A 22,718-nucleotide genomic window follows, 5' to 3' on the forward strand; every position below is an offset into this window, starting at 1 on the left:
TGGGTGGGAATCAGATAGCTCCCCAGTCAGATCTGGAGTCAGGCAGGGCTGCCCTCTCTCTCCTGCCTTGTTTGTGTGCTGCATAGAGCCATTTGCCGAGTCCAGGAAGGATGTGAGCCTGAGAGGGGTGACTATTTCTGGCAGCGGGGGCCTACAAGTTAAGGCCTCTCTATACATGGATGATGTTGCCATTTTCTGCTCAGATCCGCTGTCCGTGCACAGACTCATGTGCATATGTGACCAGTTCGAACGAGCCTCGGGGGCCAAGGTAAACCGAGGCAAAAGCGAGGCCATGCTCTTCAGGAACTGGGCCGACCAAGCCTCAATCCCCTTCACCGTCAGGACCGACCACCTGAAGGTGCTGGGTATTTGGTGCAGGGGGATTGGGGCGTGCGCCAAGTCTTGGGAGGAGCGTATCAGCAAAGTGAGGCAGAAACTGGGCAGATAGAAGCTACAGTCGCTCTCCATCGCAGGAAAAAAAAACCTGGTCATCATGTGTGAGGCACTGTCATTGCTTTTATACGTGGCACAGGTCTGGCCTATTCCCAGAATGTGTGCCGCTACAGTCACCCGGGCCATCTTCCAGTTTATATGGAGATCAAAGATGGACTGGGTCCGAAGGGACTCGATGTACAAAGATCTGGGCTATGGGGGGAAAAACACACCCAATGCCACCCTCACCCTGATGGCCACCTTTGTGTGTGACTGCATCAAGCTGTGCATGGATCCCCGGTACGCAAACACCAAGTGTCACTACGTACTGAGGTTCTACCTGTCCCTGGTGTTACGAAGGATGGGCCTGGCCTCGCTGCCGCAGAACGCTCCGAGTAGTTGGACTGTTCCGTACCACCTGTCCTTCGTGAAGAAGTTTATGAAGAAAAACACCTTTGACCACAAGTCCATCAGGAAGTGGTCAGCACGTAGTGTCCTTGAGACCCTTTGGGAAAAGGAGAGGGCAGATCCTGTCGCGCGGGTCCCTGAGCAGACTGTCAAAGCCATTTGGCAGAATTCTTCATCACCAGAACTTTCCAACAAGCACCAAGACATGGCTTGGTTGGTGGTGAGAAGGGCTCTGTCTGTGAGATCCTTTATGCATGCCCGGACTCTCTGCCGCACCACACGCTGCCCTCGAAGCGGCTGCGGGGGGGGGGGAACGAGACTGTCACACACCTCTTTCTGGAATGTGCCTATGCAGAAGAAGTCTGGAGAGGAATGCAGTGGGGTTTGTTGAGGTTCGTCCCAAGCAGTGCCGTGACGCGGGACTCCGTGCTGTACGGTCTGTTCTCCAGGAAGCACACCAAGACAAACATCAACTGTGCCTGGAGGATCATCAATTCGGTGAAGGACGCTCTCTGGGCGGTCTGAAACCTGTTGATTTTCCAGCTGAAGGTGTTGACTCTGACTGAGTGTTACAGACTGGCACATTCCAAGGTCTAGGACTACGTGTTGAGGGACATGCTGAAGCTTGGGGCCTACCTGCCCCAACATCTGCCGACCTAAGAAGAACAGGGGGCCCACCCAGTCATTTGGGCTCCGTTGACACCTCAGCAGAAGAGCTGGATAGTAAATGTACAGACTTGTAGGAGAAATAAATTTCGATGTCTGTATGTAAAGCAATGTAATGTGTGCACAAGAATGGCATGACCAATTGTAAAAAGATCCAAATAATTTTATGAATAAAGTTTATTTTTGAAATAAAGGGATTCCTCAGTATTGCTCTTTTCATATCCTTACAACTCTTATTCTTTTTTTCTAACTGATGTGTTAATACACATCTCTGGAACAGGTGGGACTTGAACCCAAGCCTCCTGGTCCAGGGATAGGGATACTACCATTGCACCACAACAGGGCCACAAAATAGCACTCTCATTGTTACTTTCATCTCCTTCCATGCTGATATTGACATTTTGTTGGATGTGATTATATAGGCATTTGACATCCTTCAGTTCATTAGCTGGGACACCATTCTTCTCACTGATGGCCGGATAGTGCGTATTGGTCTCATATTCAACATTGAACATATGACGGCTGAACCCAACTGGTATATGCACAGTCTGTCCAACCAGATCCTGCACTGCACCAGTGTGTCGCTCTTGATCCTCCATTGTGAGACCTTGAACAAGTTCCAAACCAACGAGTCTTTCAGTGAAGAGTAAAGCAAGCTAATTTTCTCAAGCCGTCAGTGATATCTGAGGCCAATTTATTTTTTCCCCTGCTGCCCCTGGCAAGATTGGGACTAAGCACTGGTCAAGGATAAAACTGATCTAAATAGCCTCCACTCCAGACTGGCTGAATCAGGTGGGCCACTGGGAGAGTCTCTTTTATATTTGCTTTTGCACCTACCTGCTCATTTATGGTGATTGTGATGTACGTGGATTTCAGTAAGGTATTTGAGAAGGTTCCTCACAGTAGGCTCATTCAGAAAGTTAGGAGATATGGAATACAGGGAAATGTGGCTGTCTTGATACAGAGTTGTCTGGTTGAAAGAAGACAGCGAGTGGTATTGAATGGAATGTATTCTGCTTGGAGGTCGGTGACTAGTGGTGTCCTGCAGGGATCTGTTCTTGATCCACTGCTCTTTGTAGTTTTTATAAATGACTTGGACGAAGAAGTGGAAGGGTGGGTTAGTAAGTTTGCCAATGACACAAAGGTCAGTGGTCTTGTAAATCGTGTCAAGGGCTGTTCCAGGCTACAACAAGATATTGACAGGATGCAGAGCTGGGCTGAGAATTGGCTGATGGAGTTCAACCTGGATAAATGCGAAGTGATTCATTTTAGAAGGTCGAATTTGAATGCCAAATACAGGATTAAAGACAGGATTCTTGGCAGTGTGGAGGAACAGCGGGATCTTGGGGTCCATGTTCATAGATTCCTCAAAGTTGACACCCAAGTTGATCGGGTTGTTAAGAAGATGTATGGTGTTTTGGTTTTCATTAAAAGGGGGATTGAGTTTAAGAGCCATGAGGTTTTGCTGCAGCTCTATAAAACCCTGGTTAGACTACTCTTGGAATATTGTGTCTAGTTCTGGTCGCCTCATTATAGAAAGGATGCAGATGTTTTTGAGAGGATGCAGAAAAGATTTAGCAGGATGCTGCCTGGATTGACTGGCTTGTCTTATGAAGAGAGGTTGAGTGAGGTTGGGCTTTTCACACTGGAGAGAAGAAGGAAGAGAACTGATTTGACAGAGGTGTACACAATAATGAGCAGCGTAGATAAAGTAGATAGCCAGAGACTTTCCCCTAGGCAGAAATGGCAGTCATGAGGGCTTATAATTTTAAGGTGATTGGAGGAAGGCATAGGGAAGATGTCAGAGGTAGGTTCTTTACGCAGAGAGTGGTGGGTACATGGAATGCACTGCCAACCATGGTAGTGGAGTCAGAGAGATTAGGGACATTTTAATGACAGCTAGACAAGCACATGGATGACATTAAATTGAGGGGTTTGTGGGTTGGGTTGATCTCAGATTAAGATAAATGCTTGGCACAACATCGTGGGCCGAAAAGTCTGCACTGTGCTGTACTGTTAGATGTTCGATGCTTCCAGCCCCCTATGAAAGTAGCGTTGTAGAACAGAAAGACGTCAGGGTTCAGGTTCATAATTCTTTGAAGTTTGCATCACATATAGATAGGGTGGTTAAGAATGTCTTAAGCATGCTTGCCTTCATTGCTCAGACCTTTGGGTATAGGATTTGGGACATTATGTTGAGGTTGTTTCAGGATGTGGGTGAGGCCTCTTCTGGAGTACTGTGTACAGTTCTGGTCGGCTGTTGTCATAGAGTCATAGAGATGTACAGGAAAGATAATATTAAGGTGGAGAGGGTTCAGAAGAGATTTACCAGGATGTTGCTGGGATCGGAGGGTTTGAATTATAAGGAGAGACTGGATAGGCTGGGATTTTTTTCACCAGAGCATAGGAGGTTGAGGGGTGATCTTATAGAGATTTATAAAATCATGAGAGGTATAGATAAGGTGAATGGCAAGTGTTTTTTTTCCCCTAAGGTGGGGCATATCATGACTAGAGGGACATGTTTTTAAGGTGAGAGGAGAAAGATTTTAAAAAGACATGAGGGGCAACCTTTTTACACAGAGAGTGGTTCATGTGAGGAAGGAACTTCCAGAGGAAGTGGTAGATGTGGGTAAAGGTACAATGTTTAAAAGACATTTAGATGAGTGCATGAATAAGAAATGTTTGGAGGGATATAGGCCAAGCACAGGCAGGTGGGGACTAGTTTAAGGTTAGATTACGCACAGTGTGGAAACAGGCCCTTTGGCCCAACAAGTCCACACCAACCCTCTGAAGACCAACCCACCCAGACTCATCCCCCTACACCCTTTAGCATGGCCAATTCACCTAACCTGCACGTTTTTGGACTGTGGAAGGAAACGGAGCACCCGGAGGAAATCCACGTAGACACGGGAAGAATGTGCAGGCAGGAATTGAACCCAGGTCTGTGAGGCAGCAGTAGTAGCCACTGTTCCACCGTGTCCCCATTTGATTTGGGATTCTGGTCGCCATGGACTGGTTGGACCGTGATGTATGATTCTATGAAAGACAGCAGGGCTCCATTCCCAATGGACCTCCAGTACTCTGCCATTCACAGTGTCCAGTACTCAGTACACAACAAATCTGATCGGGGAGAGATGAGGAGAATTTCCTTTACATAGAGCAGGCCCCATGTCCACAGTCACTTCTTCAATCTCATCATTATTCATCACTGCCCCAAGATATGAGTCCTTGATAAGACTATTGTAGTTCCATTCCTCATCTACCACACCATCCAAACCATTTTATCCCACTCTGTTTCCACTACTACATTCCCACCATTTACCTGAGAGAAAAACTCCCCCCAGCTGCCTCACTAACTCAATTCCCCTATGTTTTTTCTTCTGACCATCAATGCACCCTGGAATCTCTGCTACAATATTCCCACTTACCTGTTTCTTTGCCCTTGCCTTTGCCACCTATTTTACTCCAAAATACTTCGCCTCTCCCAAAAACCCTCTTTCCCATGACTTCAAATCAAAGGGCAATAAACTGGCGCACATTTATCGCCCATTTGGTAATCCATTGTTTGATCTGGCTCAACCACATCAAGCCATCTCATACAGTGTGGCCTTCAATGCTAAGCGTGAAGGGTTCATGTACTCATTTCCAAGACCAGAGCTAATGCAGAGCTTCCTCTGCCATGGACCTTCGCTTCCTCTCCCCACACCCCCACTGTCATGTTGGCCTCCTTCCCAGACCCCCAGCCGTTGTAGATCCTATCACACTGCAGTTTCTCCTTCAAACGTCCCTCTTGCTCACCCCCTTCACAACACTAGATTGGTCTCACCTTAAACATCTTCCAAACTCAACTTCTGGCCACTCAGCATCCTCTCCTGGGGATGTTAGAGAACTGTGAGAAATATCCAATCTGTCCCTTTGTTCCCTCTTATTTTGAGGCTAGGCCCCTTAGTTCTAGTTTCACCCACCACTCCCTGCTTCTATCTTATTTATTCCTTTCATAAATCTATATGTTTCTCTTAGACACCCTTATATTTTTTTGAAATCCCAGTCGAGAGTGTGGTGTTGGAAAATCACAGCAGGTCGGGCAGCTTCCGAGGAGCAGGAGAATCGACGTTTTGGGCATAAGCCACTGATCAGGAATGAGGCTTGTGGGTCAGGGCTGAGAGACCTCTCCTCATAAGCCAACGCTCTCAACTCTGAAATCAACTTAGTGAACCTCCTCTGCCCCCCTCCAGCGTCAGTACATCCCTTCTCAGATTAGGAGATAAAACTGCAGATCTGTGAATCGGTGGAATTCCCTCACAGGGACACAATTGAGGTGACTTTATTGAATGGTTTTAAGGCAAAGAAAGATAGATTTTTGAACAGTAAAGGAATTAAGGGTTATAGTGAGTGAGAGGGTACGTGGAGCTGAGTCCATGAAATAATTGGCCGAGATCTTATTGAATGGTGGAGCAGGCATGATAGGCCAGATGGCCAATTCCTGCTCTTATTTCTTACATTCTTATGTTCTTCAGGATGTCAGGTTAAGATCAAGATGAGGTGGAATTCTTCTCTCATCGAGTTGCGGGTCTTTTTTTTAGATTAGATTAGATTTACAGTGTGGAAACAGGCCCTTCGGCCCAACAAGTCCACACCGACCCGCCGAAGCGAAACCCACCCATACCCCTACATTTACCCCTTACCTAACACTACGGGCAATTTAGCATGGCCAATTCACCTGACCCGCACATCTTTGTGACTGTGGGAGGAAACCGGAGCACCCGGAGGAAACCCACGCTGACACGGGGAGAACGTGCAAACTCCACACAGTCAGTCGCCTGAGTCGGGAATTGAACCCGGGTCTTCAAGCGCTGTGAGGCAGCAGTGCTAACCACTGTGCCACCGTGCCGCCCACTCTGCCACCGTGCCGCCCACTCATTGTCACAGGGGGCTGTGGGAGGACTGAGTCTTTGTGTATGTTCAAGGCTCAGATAGATTCTTGATCAGTCGGGGAATCAAAGGTTATGGGGAAAGGACAGGAAAGTCAGACATGAGGACTGTCAGATCAGCCATGATCTATGAATGGTGGAGTATGCTTGAGGGGCTGAATGGCCTACCCCTGATCCTATTTCTTTTGGTCTTATGTTCTAATCATTGGTTAAAAAAGTGTGGGATGCACAATTTTTTTTATGTAGTGCCAGACATAAGATTTCAGCCAAGAACGTACAGGTGAACAATTTGAACTAAAAGGTAATGTTTGAACATTTGGATGTACGATGAATTCAAAATTCCTTTGTACTGGCAGCTCAAAGATTTCAATTGTAAAGAAGTTGAATTAACATTGCCTGGATTCCTTTGAGTTTTGAAGATGGTGGATCAAACTAATTACAGTGTTTAAAATAATAACAATTTGTTTGCATAAAAAAAAGAGTTGATTTCCTGCAGTTGGGAAAATCCAGATTAATGTGACACAATCTTAACATTAATTCCGGATGCTGAAGAGTTAAGTCAGGGGATATCTCTTCCTAACCAAGGTCACAGATATCTAAACTTTGTTCCCTGAAGTCTTCAAAGCTGGGAGTAATTAATTTTTCTTGGAATATGGAGTAAATGTGGATAGAGATTAAAATGTCGATTACTCCTGATAGAATTGAACAACATTACAGATAGTTGGGAAAACACTGGCCCACTCCTGTCTTGTACACAGTTAGACAGAACTTACAGCACTGAAAGAGGCCATTTGGTTCAACTGGTCTTTGCCAGTATTGGATGCACCATGTAGGCCTCCTCCTAATTGAACCTTAAAAGCATATCCTTCAATTATTTTTGTCAATAACTGTGTGTCTAGTTTCTCCTTAAGTATATCTATGTCATTTCTCTGAATTATTCCCCATGATAGCATGCCCATATTCTCACCACTCTCTGGTTAGCGAGGTTCCTTCTGAACTCCCTCTTTGAGTTCTACAATCTATGATTAAGTATTATCCTCACAAATTCTTTTTGCAACTTTTCCAGTGTTTCACTATCCAGTTGGTTCTTGTATTGTACAGATATAGACAAATTATTGTGGGGTGACAAGGTTGCTCAGTGGTTGCAAAGCTGCCTCTCAGCACCATAGACCCAGGTTCGATTCCAGCCTCAGGCAACTGTCTGTGTGGAGTTTGCACATTCTCCCTGTGTCTGCATGAGTTTCATCCCACAATCCAAAGATGTGCAGGTCAGGTGAATTGGCCGTGCTAAATTGCCCATAGTGGAGGTTATTAGTCTGGGATAAATATAGGTTAGGGGAATGGGTCTGGGTCTGGGTGGGTTACTCTTCAGTCAGTGTGGACTTGTTGGGCCAAAGGGTCTGTTTCTATGCAGTAGGGATTCAAACTCTAATTGTGGATTGATCTATTTTCAACCATAAATGCTGGGTCTAGTTTCACTCAACAAAAGTGAAATGTTTTGATTGGACAGAGAGAAACCACAAAGTCAATGTTTAACATCCAAACTATCTGGAAAGAGAAGGCAGTTTCTTTTTCTCCATTTGCGGGATATGGGCATTGCTGGCTGGGCCAGCACTTATTGCCCATCCCTGGTTGAGAAGGTGGCGGTGAGCTGCCATCTTGAACCACTGCAGTCCGCCTACTGTGGGTTGACCCACAATGTCCTTTGGGATGGAATTCCAGGATTTTAACTCAGTGACAGTGAAGGAATGGTGATATATTTCCAAGTCAGGATGGTGAGTGGCTTGGAGCGGAACTTGCTGAGGGTGGTGTTCCCATGTATCTGCTACCCTTGTGCTATTAGATGTAAGTTTGTGACTAAAACAAGATGTGATCAACATGTAAAAGTTATTAACCATAATCCCAGAGGAATACCTTAAAAGTAAATAAGGACAGAAGAAAGCCTTGTGGCTCAGTGGGTCAAGTTCCTAACTCTGGGTGCGAGCTCTCAGTTTGAGTCCCACTCATTGATTCCATAACCTTAGATGGTACATTCACAGTGTGAGAAAACAGGTTGATTACCAGTCTGTAAATCCTTCCAATATGCCTGTTAGCAAGTGATAAGAGTGGGAGAGTGTCCTAGTCAGCCATCCTGCAGAAGCTAAAGCACATTGTGACAGTGCACTATCCATAATAAAGGAACAAACCCATTGAAAACAAGGCCAAGAATACAGACAGATCAGGACACAGTTTCCAGATGGAGAAAGGTGAATTTAGCCTTGATTTCTTCAGACAACATATGATCGACATTGGAGACAGTAAACGATGGAAGGTGGAACATAACTAATGTGTTTAAAATAGATTTCAACTTAGCTAATGGATGGAAGAATCAAATGTTCACTCATTCAAGAGGGCCCAAAACAAAGAAAGTTAGTACACAGATACAGCAGGTAATCAGGCTAAAGGAATCTTGGCCTTTATAGATTCAAAGATTTATAGTTTCAAAAAGGCCCTTCATTCCATCAAGGCAGCAATGACATAACTCCCACTAAAAGTGAGCTAATCCCAATTACCTATACTTGTCCCACATCCTTGAATTTTATGATATTTGAAGTACTCATCCAAATTTCTTTTAAAGATTGTAAGTCTTCCAGCCTCTCCTACCCGCCCAAGCAGTGTATTACAAATTCTCACCACCCACTGAGTGAAAATGTTTTTTCCCAAATCCCCTCAGAATCTTCTGCCCCTTACCTAAAACTATGCCCTCTCATGTCTGATGCCTCAATAAATGCCCCTAATCATGCCGTCCATTCCCCTCATAATCTTTACATCTCAGTCATGCCCCTCCCTGCCCCCCAACCCCAGCCGTCTCTGCTGTAGAGAAAGCAATGCAAGCCTACCTAGTCTGTCCTTATAGCTCAATTTTTCCAACCCAGGCAACATCTTGGTGAGCCTCCTCTGTACTCCCTCTTGTGTGATCACATCCTTACTTCAAAGGAGTAGGATTATAAGAGTAAGGAACTCTTGTGAGAACTGTACAAGGTGAGGGGGAGACCACATCTGGAGTACTGTGAGTAGTTTTGCTCCCTTTATTTAAGATGATATAATTTCATGGGGGCAATTCAGAGGATGTTCATGAGGATGATCCTGGAGTGGCGGGATTATATTTTGAGCAAAGGCTAAACAGATTGGGACTCTACTCATTGGAGTTTAGCAGAATGAGCAGTGACCTCATTGAAACATATTGGATTCTTTGAGGGATTTGAGAAGATGTTTCCCTGCATGGGAGAATCTAAGCCCAAAGGGAACAGTCTCAAACTAAAGAGGTGCCAATTTAAGACTGAGATGAGGAGGAATTTCCTTCCTGAGAGAATTGCAATCTTTGGAGCTCCTTGTCACAGAGAGCTGCGGGGCAGAGTCCGTGTGTATACGAAGGCTGAGACAGACAGATTCTTGTTCAGTTGTGGAATCAAAGGTTATGGGGAAAGGGCAGGGAAGTGGACGTGAGGAATGTCAGATCCTCCATGATCCTATTAGATGGTGGAGCATACTCCTGTTCCTATTTGTTATGGTCTTACTCCAGTAAATTCTGCAAGACAGCATAGTTGGCCATTTGGATCATTAGAAATAGGAGTCGGATGAAGCCATTTTGAATCATGAGCCTGTTGCATCATTCCAAGATGTTATGACCAAAGTGGCATTCAAGAGGATTATTTGGATAAAAATAGTGTACAAGGAATGGGAAAAAGCAGGAGATAGGGACTAGGTAATGATGCTCATTTAGTGAGCCAGGGCAGAATGGGCTTCTTCTATACTGTAATACTCTTGCACTGTCACACCTCTGTGATTCTGTGAAGTGCATAAACCTTTCATTGTTCTACATCATTAATATCTATACTTATTAAAATCTATTGATCCCAAATTTTAAATTTTAAAAAATGGACCCAACATGAAATGTAGTTCCAACACCGCACAGCCCAGATGGCCTCCTTCTTCAAGGACCGCAGATGCCCCCCAAACGTGATCGACGATGCCCTCCACCGCATCTCCTCCACTTCCCGCTCCTCCGCCCTTGAGCCCTGCTCCTCCAACCGCCACCAAGACAGAACCCCACTGGTTCTCACCTACCACCCCACCAACCTCCGTATACAACGTATCATCCGCCGTCATTTCCGCCACCTCCAAACGGACCCCACCACCAGGGATATATTTCCCTCCCCTCCCCTATCAGCGTTCCGCAAAGACCACTCCCTCCGTGACTCCCTCGTCAGGTCCACCCCCACCAACCCAACCTCCACTCCCGGCACCTTCCCCTGCAACCGCAGGAAATGTAAAACTTGCGCCCACACCTCCTCCCTCACTTCCCTCCAAGGCCCCAAGGGATCCTTCCATATCCGCCACAAGTTCACCTGTACCTCCACACACATCATCTATTGCGTCCGCTGCACCCGATGTGGCCTCCTCTATATTGGGGAGATGGGCCGCTTACTTGCGGAACGCTTCAGGGAACACCTCAGGGATGCCCGGACCAACCAACCCAACCACCCCGTGGCTCAACACTTTAACTCTCCCTCCCACTCCACCGAGGACATGCAGGTCCTTGGACTCCTCCACCGGCAGAACATAACAACACGACGGTTGGAGGAGGAGCGCCTCATCTTCCGCCTGGGAACCCTCCAACCGCAAGGGATGAACTCAGATTTCTCCAGTTTCCTCATTTCCCCTCCCCCCACCTTGTCTCAGTGGGTTCCCTCAACTCAGCACTGCCTTCCTAACCTGCAATCTTCTTCCTGACCTCTCCGCCCCCACCCCACTCTGGCCTATCACCCTCGCCTTGACCTCCTTCCACCTATCACATCTCCATCGCCCCTCCCCCAAGTCCCTCCTCCCTACCTTTTATCTTAACCTGCCTGGCACCCTCTCCTCATTCCTGATGAAGGGCTTATCCCCGAAACGTCGAATTTCCTGCTCCTTGGATGCTGCCTGACCTGCTGTGCTTTAACCAGCAACACATTTTCAGCTCTGACCTCCAGCATCTGCAGCCCTCATTTTTTACCCCAACATGAAATGTCATTTGCAAACAGAGTTCCAAGCTTCACCCTGGTTTTTTTCCGTATAAATGCGTCGTAACTTTATTTCTAAACGATGTGGCTCCAAACTCAAAGCTCTGTCCCCTAGACCTGGACTCGGAGACCAGTGGGAATTGTTTCTGATTGCTTTTCTGACCAACTTGCTCTGACTGGACCGGATGGATTTGCGGTCTTCCGGAAGGCCAGTATCTTGAGAAAAACCTGGGAACGAAAGGAAAGGATTTTGAATTAAATCCGCCCCCACCCCACCTTCCCTCAAATCTGACTGACCGACACCATCCCCCTCCCAATGTAGATACCCACCAACTCACATGTTGAGCAGCTGTTCGGAATTCCTTAACAGCTATTCCACCGAATAGTGCTTCCTGTGGATTTACAGCTTCATTCTAAGCTAATTGAACATCACTTCAAACATAAGTATCAGCAAATCCAGAAGGGGGTGTACAGGAATAGAATAATTAGGGAAGAAGTAAGGAACTTGAAGCTGTTAAAGAGCCCTTCTCAGCCCAGTGTTCCATACATTGGTCTCACTTGTGACTGTTAGAATGGAACCTGTCTCGCTCTACTCCTGAACACAGCGAGAGTTGTCATGTAAGTTTCAAAAAATAGTTCCTTTAATACTTCCCCAAGCCCTGCAATTAATTACATTCAAAGGGCAGGTGGAAATAAAGGAGGAATGCTACTATGAACCAATTCTCAAAGTCGATTATCCATAAAGCTCCCAGAAAGATTCACATATCCAAAATAAAAGCTGATGAAAGCTCACAGACCTGACCCCCTGAACTATCTCTCACTTTACAGATGCTGTCTGACCGGCTCAGTATTTCAAGTATTTGACATGGTTATATATTTTTTACAATTTTTGTTTTGGTTTACAAGTTAGCAGGATTTAAAAGGAAAGTGGGTGCATATTGAAGAACTAAAACTGAGAGAGGGGCATGAGAATGGGGGTGGAGCGGAGCACAGCATTAAAAGAGCTAGCACGAATCCAAAGGGCCGAACAGTTTATTTCTTTTCGTTTTCCCCACGTTGAGAGATAAAGGAGAGGCGGGGTCAAGAGATTAACTTGACCGCATTATTCAAGTCAGTGGTGCAGAAATCTTGATAAGTAACTCTTCAAATCTGTCCCGAATGCCCTCCCTTGCTCACGGCTCCCGGAAGGATCGATCCCTTGGTGCCACGTCAGGGTTCAGACCGACCCTAACACCGCTTGTGGTCGGCGAGAGGCGGGGCAAATGGGAACAAGGTGAAAGGATTTTCCACCAAACACAAAGAGAAGCCGAGTACCAGCCGCGGGGAGGAGAGAGGGCATACCAGTCACTCGGTACCGGGCAGCACTCAGTCCGCCCTTCCCAGCTCCTCTCCGGTCATCATGTTGTTTCCTTTCTTGCTATTCATGCCTTTGGCATCCGCCAATTTAACGGAGATGACCTTCGAGTTGGCAGACAGAGAGATCCAGTGCTTCTATGAAGAGTTGCAGAAAGATGCCAAGTGCAACTTCGTTTTTCAGGTAAAGTGCAGTCACACAGTGGCCAGATTAACCTAGCTGTAAACTGTCAAACATGGGAGGTCTCAACACCAGGTTTTACTCCACATGGAATGAAGAGAATGTTTCTTTTTGACTTGACCTTAAGAGTTTGCTCCCGGACATTGTTCAGCTTCCTAAGGCAGGGTATGGTCCTGACTCGACAGGCTAATAAAAAGCACAGCAGGTCAGGCAGTATCCGAGGAGCAGGGGGAGAATTGATGTTTCTGGCATTAGCCCTTCATCATCTGCAGTCCTCACTTCTCCTAAACGTTAATTTTAAAACCTGTTATTACCCAACAGCAGAAAGTGAAGGAAAGATGGATAAGCATGTGAAATGTCATAACATTCGAAAGTATGGGTCAAGTGCTAGAAAGTGGGATTTAGTGAATCTCAACACAGAGTCGACTGGCCAAAGGCCCTCCTCTGTGCTGTATGACTCTGACCCTCGTTGACTCTTAAAGGATCTTCTTTGTGGGAATAAATTGGAATAGTGTCTGTTGTTGTGGTTCTGTTAGCCGAGCTGGGAATCTGTGTTGCAACACAAATTCACAACTCAGCGAACAATACCACAACAACGACGAGCACCCGAGCTACAAATCTTCTCTCAAACTTGGAATAATGTCTGGTTTTGCAGCCATATGGTGGCATCTCCAATGGGCTGGTTATTTTTTCATAACCGTTTATTCTATAGCTTTTTGGGAGTTTTGTTTTGGTAAGTAGCAAGATGGATGGTGTAATTATGGTCAGACTGAGCTTACCTGTGAGATGAAGGTTGAATTCCCACTCCAGCGCAATGTGAAGTCAGACAGAAGTTGGTGTCTTTCTAGTGAGATATCACAAAAAGGGACACTTGCTGTTACATAGTGCTTTTCATGACCACCAGGGGCAGTACTGTGGCACAGTGGCTCAGTGGTTGGCACCGCTGCCTCACAGCGCCAGGGTCCCAGGTTTGATTCCAGCCTCGGGTGACTGTCTGTGTAGAGTTTGCACATTCTCCCTGTGTCTGCATGGGTTTCCTCCAGGTGCTCCGGTTTCCTCCCACAGTCCAAAGATGTGCAGGTTAGGTGAATTGGCCATGCTAAATTACCCATAGTGCTAGGTGCATTAGTCAGAGGTGGGTTACTCTTCAGAGGGTCGGTGTGGACTGGTTGGGCCGAAGGGCCTGTTTCCACACTGTCGGGAATCTAATCTAAAATACTTTATGATTTCAGTAATCTTGAAATGTCATAATATAGGAAGCAAGGTCCCATAAACAGCAACGTAATAACAACCAAATAATTATTTTTGTTGACATTAATATTGGTCGGGCCTCACCTTCAGTGCTCTTCTTTGAAATGTGACCATCATGGGAAGGTTAAAAATCACACACCTGGTTATAGTTCAACAGCTTTATTTGGAAGTACAAGCTTTCAGAACGTTGCTCCTTCCAAGTAAACCTGTTTGACTCTAACCTGATGCTGTGTGATTTTTAACTTTGTCCACTTCAGTACCTCCACACCATGGGCATCATGAGAAGGCCATTGACTTAGCATCTCATCCATGTGGCAGCATCTCTGATACTGCAGCACACCCTCACTACTTCACGAGAGTGACAGACTGGCGTTTTGTGCTGAAATCATAGACTGGCATTTGAAGACTCAACTTTGTAACTTGGAGGTAAGAGTGTTGGCTCAGTTGGCTGGCTTGTAACACACTTGTATACCAACAAAGTGAGGTCAATTCCTGCACCAGCTTAAGGCCACTGTGAAGTCTCTCTTGTTTGTAATGTGGTGATGCTCAGGTTGAACTATTGCTAGTTGTCTCTGCGTAATGAGGTGAAAATGTGTTGCTGGAAAAGCGCAGCAGGCCAGGCAGCATCCAAGGAACAGGAGAATCGATGTTTTGGGCATAAGCCCTTCTTCCTGAAGAAGGGCTTATGTCCGAAATGTCGATTCTCCTGTTCCTTGGATGCTGCCTGACCTGCTGCACTTTTCCAGCAACACATTTTCAGCTCTGATCTCCAGCATCTGCAGACCTCACTTTCTCCTCTGCCTCATGAGGGAATGGGTTTGTAGTTACTTCACTACATTCACACAGAAGATGCTCTGCCATCTAGTGTAGAGTCCTAGCAGTGGGGAAACAGACCATTTGACCCATCAAAGCCACACCGATCCTCTGAAGAGCATCCTCCCTCTGTAACCCTGCATTTCCCACAGCTAATCCACCTAGCCTGCACATCCTTGTGCACTATAGGCAATTTAGCGTGGCCAATCCACTTAACCTGCACATCTTCAGACTCGTGGGCACCTGGAGGAAACCTGCTCAGACAGGAGGAGAATGTGCAAACTCCACACTGACGGTCGCTCGATGGTGGAATTGAACCTGGGTCCCTGGTGCTGTGAGGCAGCAGTGCTAACCACATGAGCCACTGCACCAGTGTTAACATTTGCATCAGCTGTTCAAGACCGAAGGAGTTCTCCTGGTGCATGAGCCAGCCATCATTTTTACATCTTTTCTCTTTCACCACTATCAACAAGCCCTGTATCTTTTACACGGAGTCTCTCCATCACCCACCCTCATGTTCTTCCTCTGCTTCTGTCAAAAGTACAAAAAAAAGTTCCCAACTTCTTTCAGTTCTGAAGAAGTGTCATACTGCACTTGAAACATACACTCGGTTTCTCCCGTCACAAATGCTGTCAGGACTGCTGTGTTTCTCCAGTATTTTCGGCGCTTTTGTTCTTACATCGGTAACTGATTGTGCAGTGTGCTGAATACTGTGTGTAAAATGGCTGCTATGTTTGCCTGTATAATCATAGCCTGTGTGTTTCATTGTAATTTAGTGCATGTCAAGAACTTAGAACATTAACTGGTGAGTGGACTTTGAACTTGACTGCATGATACCAGCACTGGGAGCCCCACTGTGTATTCTCCGATGCACAGCACTGTATTGTCTGTGGAAAGGATGATAAAAATAGTCAGTTCCTTTGTACCTAGGCCAATGCACTAAATGATGGTTCACAGTTAATGTTCCAAACTTGCTGATATGGGGAGAGACCTCCAACAAGCCCTGTATCACTGATATGTGTCTGGAGCTAGGGAATATCCCAGTATGCACACTTCCACTGCCCTTATATGGGACAGTTAAAGTTCTGACAATCAGTTTTATCCTGTCTGAAACCTTTGCAATTCCAACGACCTTGAGATCAGCCAGCCAAATGGAGACTGTTTGCGTTAGTCCCAAGGGTAGCTTGTTAATTGAAATCAGACAGTCTCTGATACTTCAATGGAACAGCAGAAAATGTTTAAAAATTGTCACATTGCAAATAGAATGACAACTTGAATTTATGTAGTACCTATAACATCATAAAAATGTTCCCCAAGAATGTGATTTGACACCTTCTCACATGAGGAGATGTTATGATGGATGATTTGGCCAAACTGGCAGATGGAGTTTCGATATAATGTCGTATCTTTATCGGCAGCACCTCCAGCAGTGCAACACTCCCTTAGTTCTGCAACAGTTCTGTGTTTAATACCTGGAGTAAAACATAAACCTGGGGACCTTGCAAGACAGAGGTCAGGCAGCTACTGTGACAGCTGTTTTGGTTTGAGCTCTCTTATGATAGGAACTGCTACCTGGATCAGTTTTTGATCTTTTGAAGTAGACAGACAGGAGGCTGGAAGAACAGCCTGAGTACTTTGGGTTCCAGCATCTGCAGTTTTTTTTGTCTTTAATCCTTTGACACCAGTTAAACATTTGTGTTCTCACCAGGTGGTTGCAGGTGGTCACTATGATGTGGATTGCTTCATCGAAGATCCCAGAAGGCGAATGATCTACAGGAAGCACAAGATACGGCAGGACAGCTTGGCTGTGAAAGTGGAGCTCTCCGGTGTCTACAGCTTCTGCTTTGGCAACCAGTTCTCCACCTTCAGCCACAAGAAGATTTACTTCCACCTTGAAGTCGGTGAGGAAATCCCCATTTTTGCCACTGCTGAGGGCAAGGACAGTGCTCTCACACAGGTAAGTAATCTGGCTACTCACCCTCACAGAGCCTCAGACTTTTACTGTGTTTCAAATATATTTCTTTTAATAGTGAGACCTCGCAGATGGCTCCATTGCACCAGGATTGAGTGAGAGGGGTGACTGTGTGAAGGCAGACTCAGATATTCAATCCCACGGCTTGTAGGATAGTTCTGTGACTTTGGCTAAACCGTGGAAGATCCTTGCAATAGCCACAGGAGCTCACTGAGCTCTACCTCAGGAGGCCATTTGGTCCATTATTTGGGGATACTAGCATCATGTTCAATTCTGGTCTCCCTGCAATAGAAAAGAAGTTGTTAAACCTGACCGGGTACAGAAAGTATTTACAAGGGTGTTGCCAGGGCTGGAGGGTTTGAGTTACAGGGAGAGGCTGAATAGGCTGGTGCTATTTTCTCTGGAACATCGGAGGCTAAGGGGTGACCTTACAGAGGTTTATTAAATCATGAGGGGCATGGATAGAATAAATAGACAAAGTCTTTTTCGAAGAGTGAACATTTCTAAAACTAGGGGGCATAGGTTTAAGGTGAATGGGGAAAGATTTAAAAGGACCTAAGGGGCAACTTTTTTCACACAGAGAGTGGTGCGTGTTTGCAATGAGCTGCCAGAGGAAGTAGTGGAGGCTGGTACAATTACAGCATTTAAAAGGCATCTAGATGGGTATATGAATAGGAAGGTTTTAGAGGGATATGGCAAATGGGAATAGTTAAGTTTGGATATCTGATTGGCATGGACGAGTTGGACCGAAGGTTCTGTTTCCGTGCTGTACATCTCAATGATTCTATATTAATGTCACTGGATGAGTAATCTAGATGTCCAAACTAATGCTCTGGAGACACAAGTTCAAATTCCACCACAGCAACTGGTGGAATTTAAATTCACTTATTAACTCTGAAATATAAAGCTAGTCTCAACAAAGATGGCTATCAAGGCTCCCTCTAAGTTGTGCAGCTGTAGGGAAGCTCTGCAAAGCTGATGGTGTGTAGACAAGTTGACCTCCAGTCCTAGATGTCACTGCATTGAAAGTCTGTACAATGACAGGAACGATCAGAGGAAATGTAGTGGCCATGACAACTATCACCAATAGTAGTAAAAACCCTTCTGGTTCACTCATGCCCTTTAACAAACGGATTCTGTCATCCTTACCCAGTCTGGTCTACATGTCACTTCTGACTCAACAATATGATTAACTCCTAACTACCCAATGACATGACCTAATAAGCCACTCAAGGGCAATTAGGGATGGGCAACAAATTGGCCTTGCCAATGATGTCCACATCCCATGAAAGAATGAAGAAACAAATGCCAGTGTTGGCTCTTTGAAGGACCTCTCTAATTAGTGTAACTGCCTTGCCTTTATTTTCCCCCCTTCCTTCCAAAAAAATGGCAAAATTGTTCTTGCTAATGTATTCATCCAACTCTCTTTCAAAAGTTATAATTGAACCTGCTTCTACAGCATTTTCAAGTAATCCATTCCATATATTAATAAGTCATTGCATTTAAAGACAAGTTCTCCTCAGCTCCCAGTTGTGCCTTTGTAGATAAATCACACAGGGCACTTTGGCTGAGCCTCAGAGGGATTACATTCCAATACATGCAGGATGTTTGGGTCAAACAGCAACAAGCCTGAGTCCAAAATTGAAAGTCTTGGAGAATGACAGTGCTGATTAATAGGGATGACCAGAAGAGCGTGACATATAGTTAATGTCACTGGACTAGTAATCATGAGGGCCAGGCTATTGCTTTGGGAACATGGGCTCAAATCTCACTAAGGCAACTGGTGAATATTTTATTCAATTAATCAATCTGGAATATTAACCTAGTCTCAATAATGGCGACCATCAAGCAATCATCAAATATGGTAAAAGGCCATCTGTTTCACTAATGTGTGGGTGACATTGTTACAAATCTTGTAACTGAAGAAGCTGTGCCAAGGCACCTTTGTACCGAAGATGGTGCTGTGAGTGGTGACTTATAAAATTTTCACACTACACATTTGAGTGCATATGACAATACAGCTATCAATTCAATTCATGTCCTTTAGGAAAGGAAATTTGCCATTATTGCCCTCTCTGGCCTTGGTGGAACTCTGAGCAGTGTCTCTTAACTGCCCCTGTGAAATGGCCCTAGTGTGGCACTCAGTTAAAGGGCAATTAGGGATGGGCAATAAATGCTGACTTGACCAGTGATACCCACACCTCATTTAAGGAAAAGGGAAGGTTGATGAATTATTGCTATTGTTGTTGGAGTCATAGTTATACAGCACAGAAACAGACCCTTCGGTCCAACCAGTCCATGCCGATCATAAGCCCACACTAATCCCACCCACCTGGTCCTGGCCCACATCCCTCCAAACCTTTCCTTTTGATATACTTGATATACATTGTAACTGTACCCAAATCCGCCACTTCCTCAGGAAGTTCATTTCACACACGAACTACCCTGTAAGTAACATATTTGCCCTTTGTGTCTTTTCAAAATCTCTCTCTTCTCACCTTAGAACATGTCGCCCAGACTTGAGATCCACTTTTGAATGTGCCGTCATTAATGGCCGAGGCTGTTATACTGCAGTGTTATCCTATTTGTTTATCTCCTCAGCTGGAAGCCTCCTGCCTTTCCATCCATACTGCACTGCGGAGTGTGATGAACATGCAGACACAACAGCGGGTGCAGGCATTGATTGATCACCTGCACGCAGAAGACATGAACAGTCACATTATCTATTGGGCATCTAGCGAGACCATCATCCTTTTCCTGGTTACTGTGGGCCAGGTGATTATCCTGAAGAGATTCTTCACTGATAAAAGGGCCAATGTAAGTGTGGCCACCACGTAACCACCTAACATCTATTGGCCACTGGAAATAAATATGCAACATTACTGCAGCAAAGGCATTGTGTGACAATCAACGTGGAGTGGTCAAAGAAAAGATTTAGTCAGTGAAACTAGTTCCCATTTAACTACATGTTGCAAAGTGAGAGAGAGAGATATCTGTACCTGTGGCTAATAGTTACCACTTCTTAAGATGGAGAAAACCTCTTCAACCATAGGACAACCTGACAACCATAAAAAAAAAGCAAATAACTTGCACTTATAAAATGCCTATCATGACATCAGGATGCCCCCAATTATTTAATTTGTTGAAGTGTTATCAATGTTTGTACAGTATGCAGGGTATTGTGATCAATTTGTACACAGCAAACTTCACAAAATGCCAAATGGATGCCTAACCATATAAACTGCACTTGTAGATATAGTTAAAGGAAGTTAATAGGGTTGATTAAGGGAATTTATAGTGTTGGTTAATAGTGTTTGTAGTATACATTAAGGGAGATTTAGTGCTGGTTAAGGGTGTTCATAGTGTTAGTGAAGGGTGTTTGTTGTGTTGCTGAAGGCAGGTTGAGATGTTTATTAAGAGCCTTTGTTGTGTTGGTTCAAGGTGTCTGTAGTGTTGGTTAAGGGTGTTTGTAATGTTTGTTAGGAGAAGTTATAGCATTGATTGAGCGTGTCTGTAATGTTGGTTAAGGGAGTTAATAGAATAGGTTAAGGGTGTTTGTGGTGTTAGTAAAGGGAGAAATGATGGCTCACATGTAACTACTTCACTACAGACTATATCACTGGTGTCAGGTGACCAAGCCACATCATACTTTGAAATGTGCAGTAAGACATCTCTAATAATTCCACACTTCCAGTGAATCTTCACATTTTGAGGCTCTTGGCTTCACTATCTCCTTTGATCTCAAGTGAAGCTGCTTCATCTCCTCAATCTCTAAGTTGGCTTTCACAACATTTGATTTCCTTTTTGACTGCTGGCTCTCTCAACAGTGTCTCATTGCTTATAAGACCTCAGGTCATGTGAATGGGCCTCTCATATTCAACACCTCTTACTCCCTGGATGCAGAAACAAGGAAAGACCAAACCATCTGGATTGGCAAATCCAAATCGTACCGTTAGGTTCCACCAACCATGTCCTTCCTCACTGCATATGTCATCCTTGTTTGATTTTGCCAACTTAATGAAAATAATTAGCAACAGCAATCTCCTATCTTGGTCCCTCAAAGCTGTGTCTTACACTAATCCTCCTCACTTTCTCTTCACCATTGTTGGAAATGTGGATGCCTCAGACCTTGTCTTCCTCACATAGATCTCAGAATCCTGATAATGAGAGCCTCACTTCTCCCAACAAACCTGGTTTACCTTGTCTGCTCACCTCATTCTTTCCAGGTGACAGGCAGCCTGTACCTGGGGCTTCAGCCATTCAATGTGGGTTCGGAACAAACGAGCAACAGAAAGCTATTTGGGTCTCAGATCTGTTCTGATATTCAGTTGGATCATGTCTAATGCACGTTGCTAAAAATGCTTAAGAAGAGATGCCATTTGATATGGCATGATCATCCTTATCATGTGGACTCATTCCAACCCTGCTCATTGTTCAAAGGGAGAGGATATGTGAGAGGTTAAGAAAAGAGATTTGTTTTGTATGGAGTTCTTGGTGTAGCATCGTAAAATTCAGTAATAATGATATCACAAGACCGCTCTGATTACTTCATGAGTCTGCTTTCGTGACATCAACAAACTGCACCTTTTCCATTATATTTTATTAAAACCTTTTGTCTTGCACCCATCAGACAATTCACAAGTATACCATTATAAAGAGAGAACAACATTTATGAAGTATCAGAGGCAGTGGAATTCAATATACCATGATATTTATTTGTGTGATAGATAAAACATGTGAAATGCTGTGATTTCAGGTGTGTCGGCTGTGTGTCTGTCAATCGTATCAAACAACATGGCTCCCTTCAGCTGTTTGAAATCAACAAATTATTGATTATACCCAAACTTGTACAATTCACAATACGGTGTCCAACATTTGGTGCAATTTTGCAATTGGTTAACATGGACTTAACAATCCTGAGTGTGCTAAGAATTATGCAGGGAATCAATTTAGGATTGCCTATCAGGTTCACAGTGTGGTGCATTAGTGTGGGATATATTCTGTAAATTAATATAAAATGTCATGGCTTTGCAGGCAGAAAGCACATGTACACATGAGCACCTATTTCAATTCAACAAAATAGCTAACAGACATTCACTGGCTCATTTCTTGAGACAGTACCTTGTCAATCAATTTAAACAGAATTTATCAATTAACTGTCAGTCATCATTACCCATCACATTATCCTGGCAATACCTCTCAACCAGAGTCTACTTGCCAACCAATCTCCTCTCATATGGTATCAATGTTGTTTTCCCTTTACATTGGTATTCTTGCAAATTGTCCTGATGAGTGCAAGATGAAAGGCTTCAACAAGATGTGTTTTTTGTTTAAAGCAATACTTAATTTCTGCACTGCCAAATAGACTATTTTTAAGGGATTGGATGTGAGGAGTTGAGTGATATGCCTCCAGTCTGTGCTGGTGAGTTGTCAGCAAGTGTGAAATTCTATTCTACCCCCGAATGAAAATAATCATCACAGGTGGCTGATGCACCTGGTCTGGAATATAACTATCTCACTCAGTAGCAGGGACTGGTAATAAATGCTAGCCTAGCCAGTGATACCCACATCCCTCAATGATTTTTTTTTAAAAAAAACATTTCAAGTAGCTACTTGGTTGGGCACTGATTCCAAACCACCTGTTGTCTTGTTGTGAGTACCAGGACAGT

At 44.7% G+C, this 22,718-nt stretch overlaps 1 protein-coding gene across 1 annotated transcript; it reads left to right on the forward strand.

Moving 5' to 3' along the window:
• The first annotated feature begins 12,885 nt into the window (after positions 1-12,885).
• On the forward strand, positions 12,886-21,392 carry LOC132834184 (transmembrane emp24 domain-containing protein 3-like). Its single transcript, XM_060852849.1, has 4 exons — positions 12,886-13,016; positions 16,786-17,034; positions 19,651-19,866; positions 21,276-21,392. The coding sequence occupies exons 1-4, from the start codon at positions 12,903-12,905 to the stop codon at positions 21,390-21,392; spliced, it is 696 nt and encodes a 231-aa protein (XP_060708832.1). The 5' UTR covers positions 12,886-12,902.
• The last annotated feature ends 1,326 nt before the right edge of the window (positions 21,393-22,718 follow it).

This window comes from Hemiscyllium ocellatum, chromosome 39 (assembly GCF_020745735.1).
Source record: "Hemiscyllium ocellatum isolate sHemOce1 chromosome 39, sHemOce1.pat.X.cur, whole genome shotgun sequence".
Taxonomy (NCBI): domain Eukaryota; kingdom Metazoa; phylum Chordata; class Chondrichthyes; order Orectolobiformes; family Hemiscylliidae; genus Hemiscyllium; species Hemiscyllium ocellatum.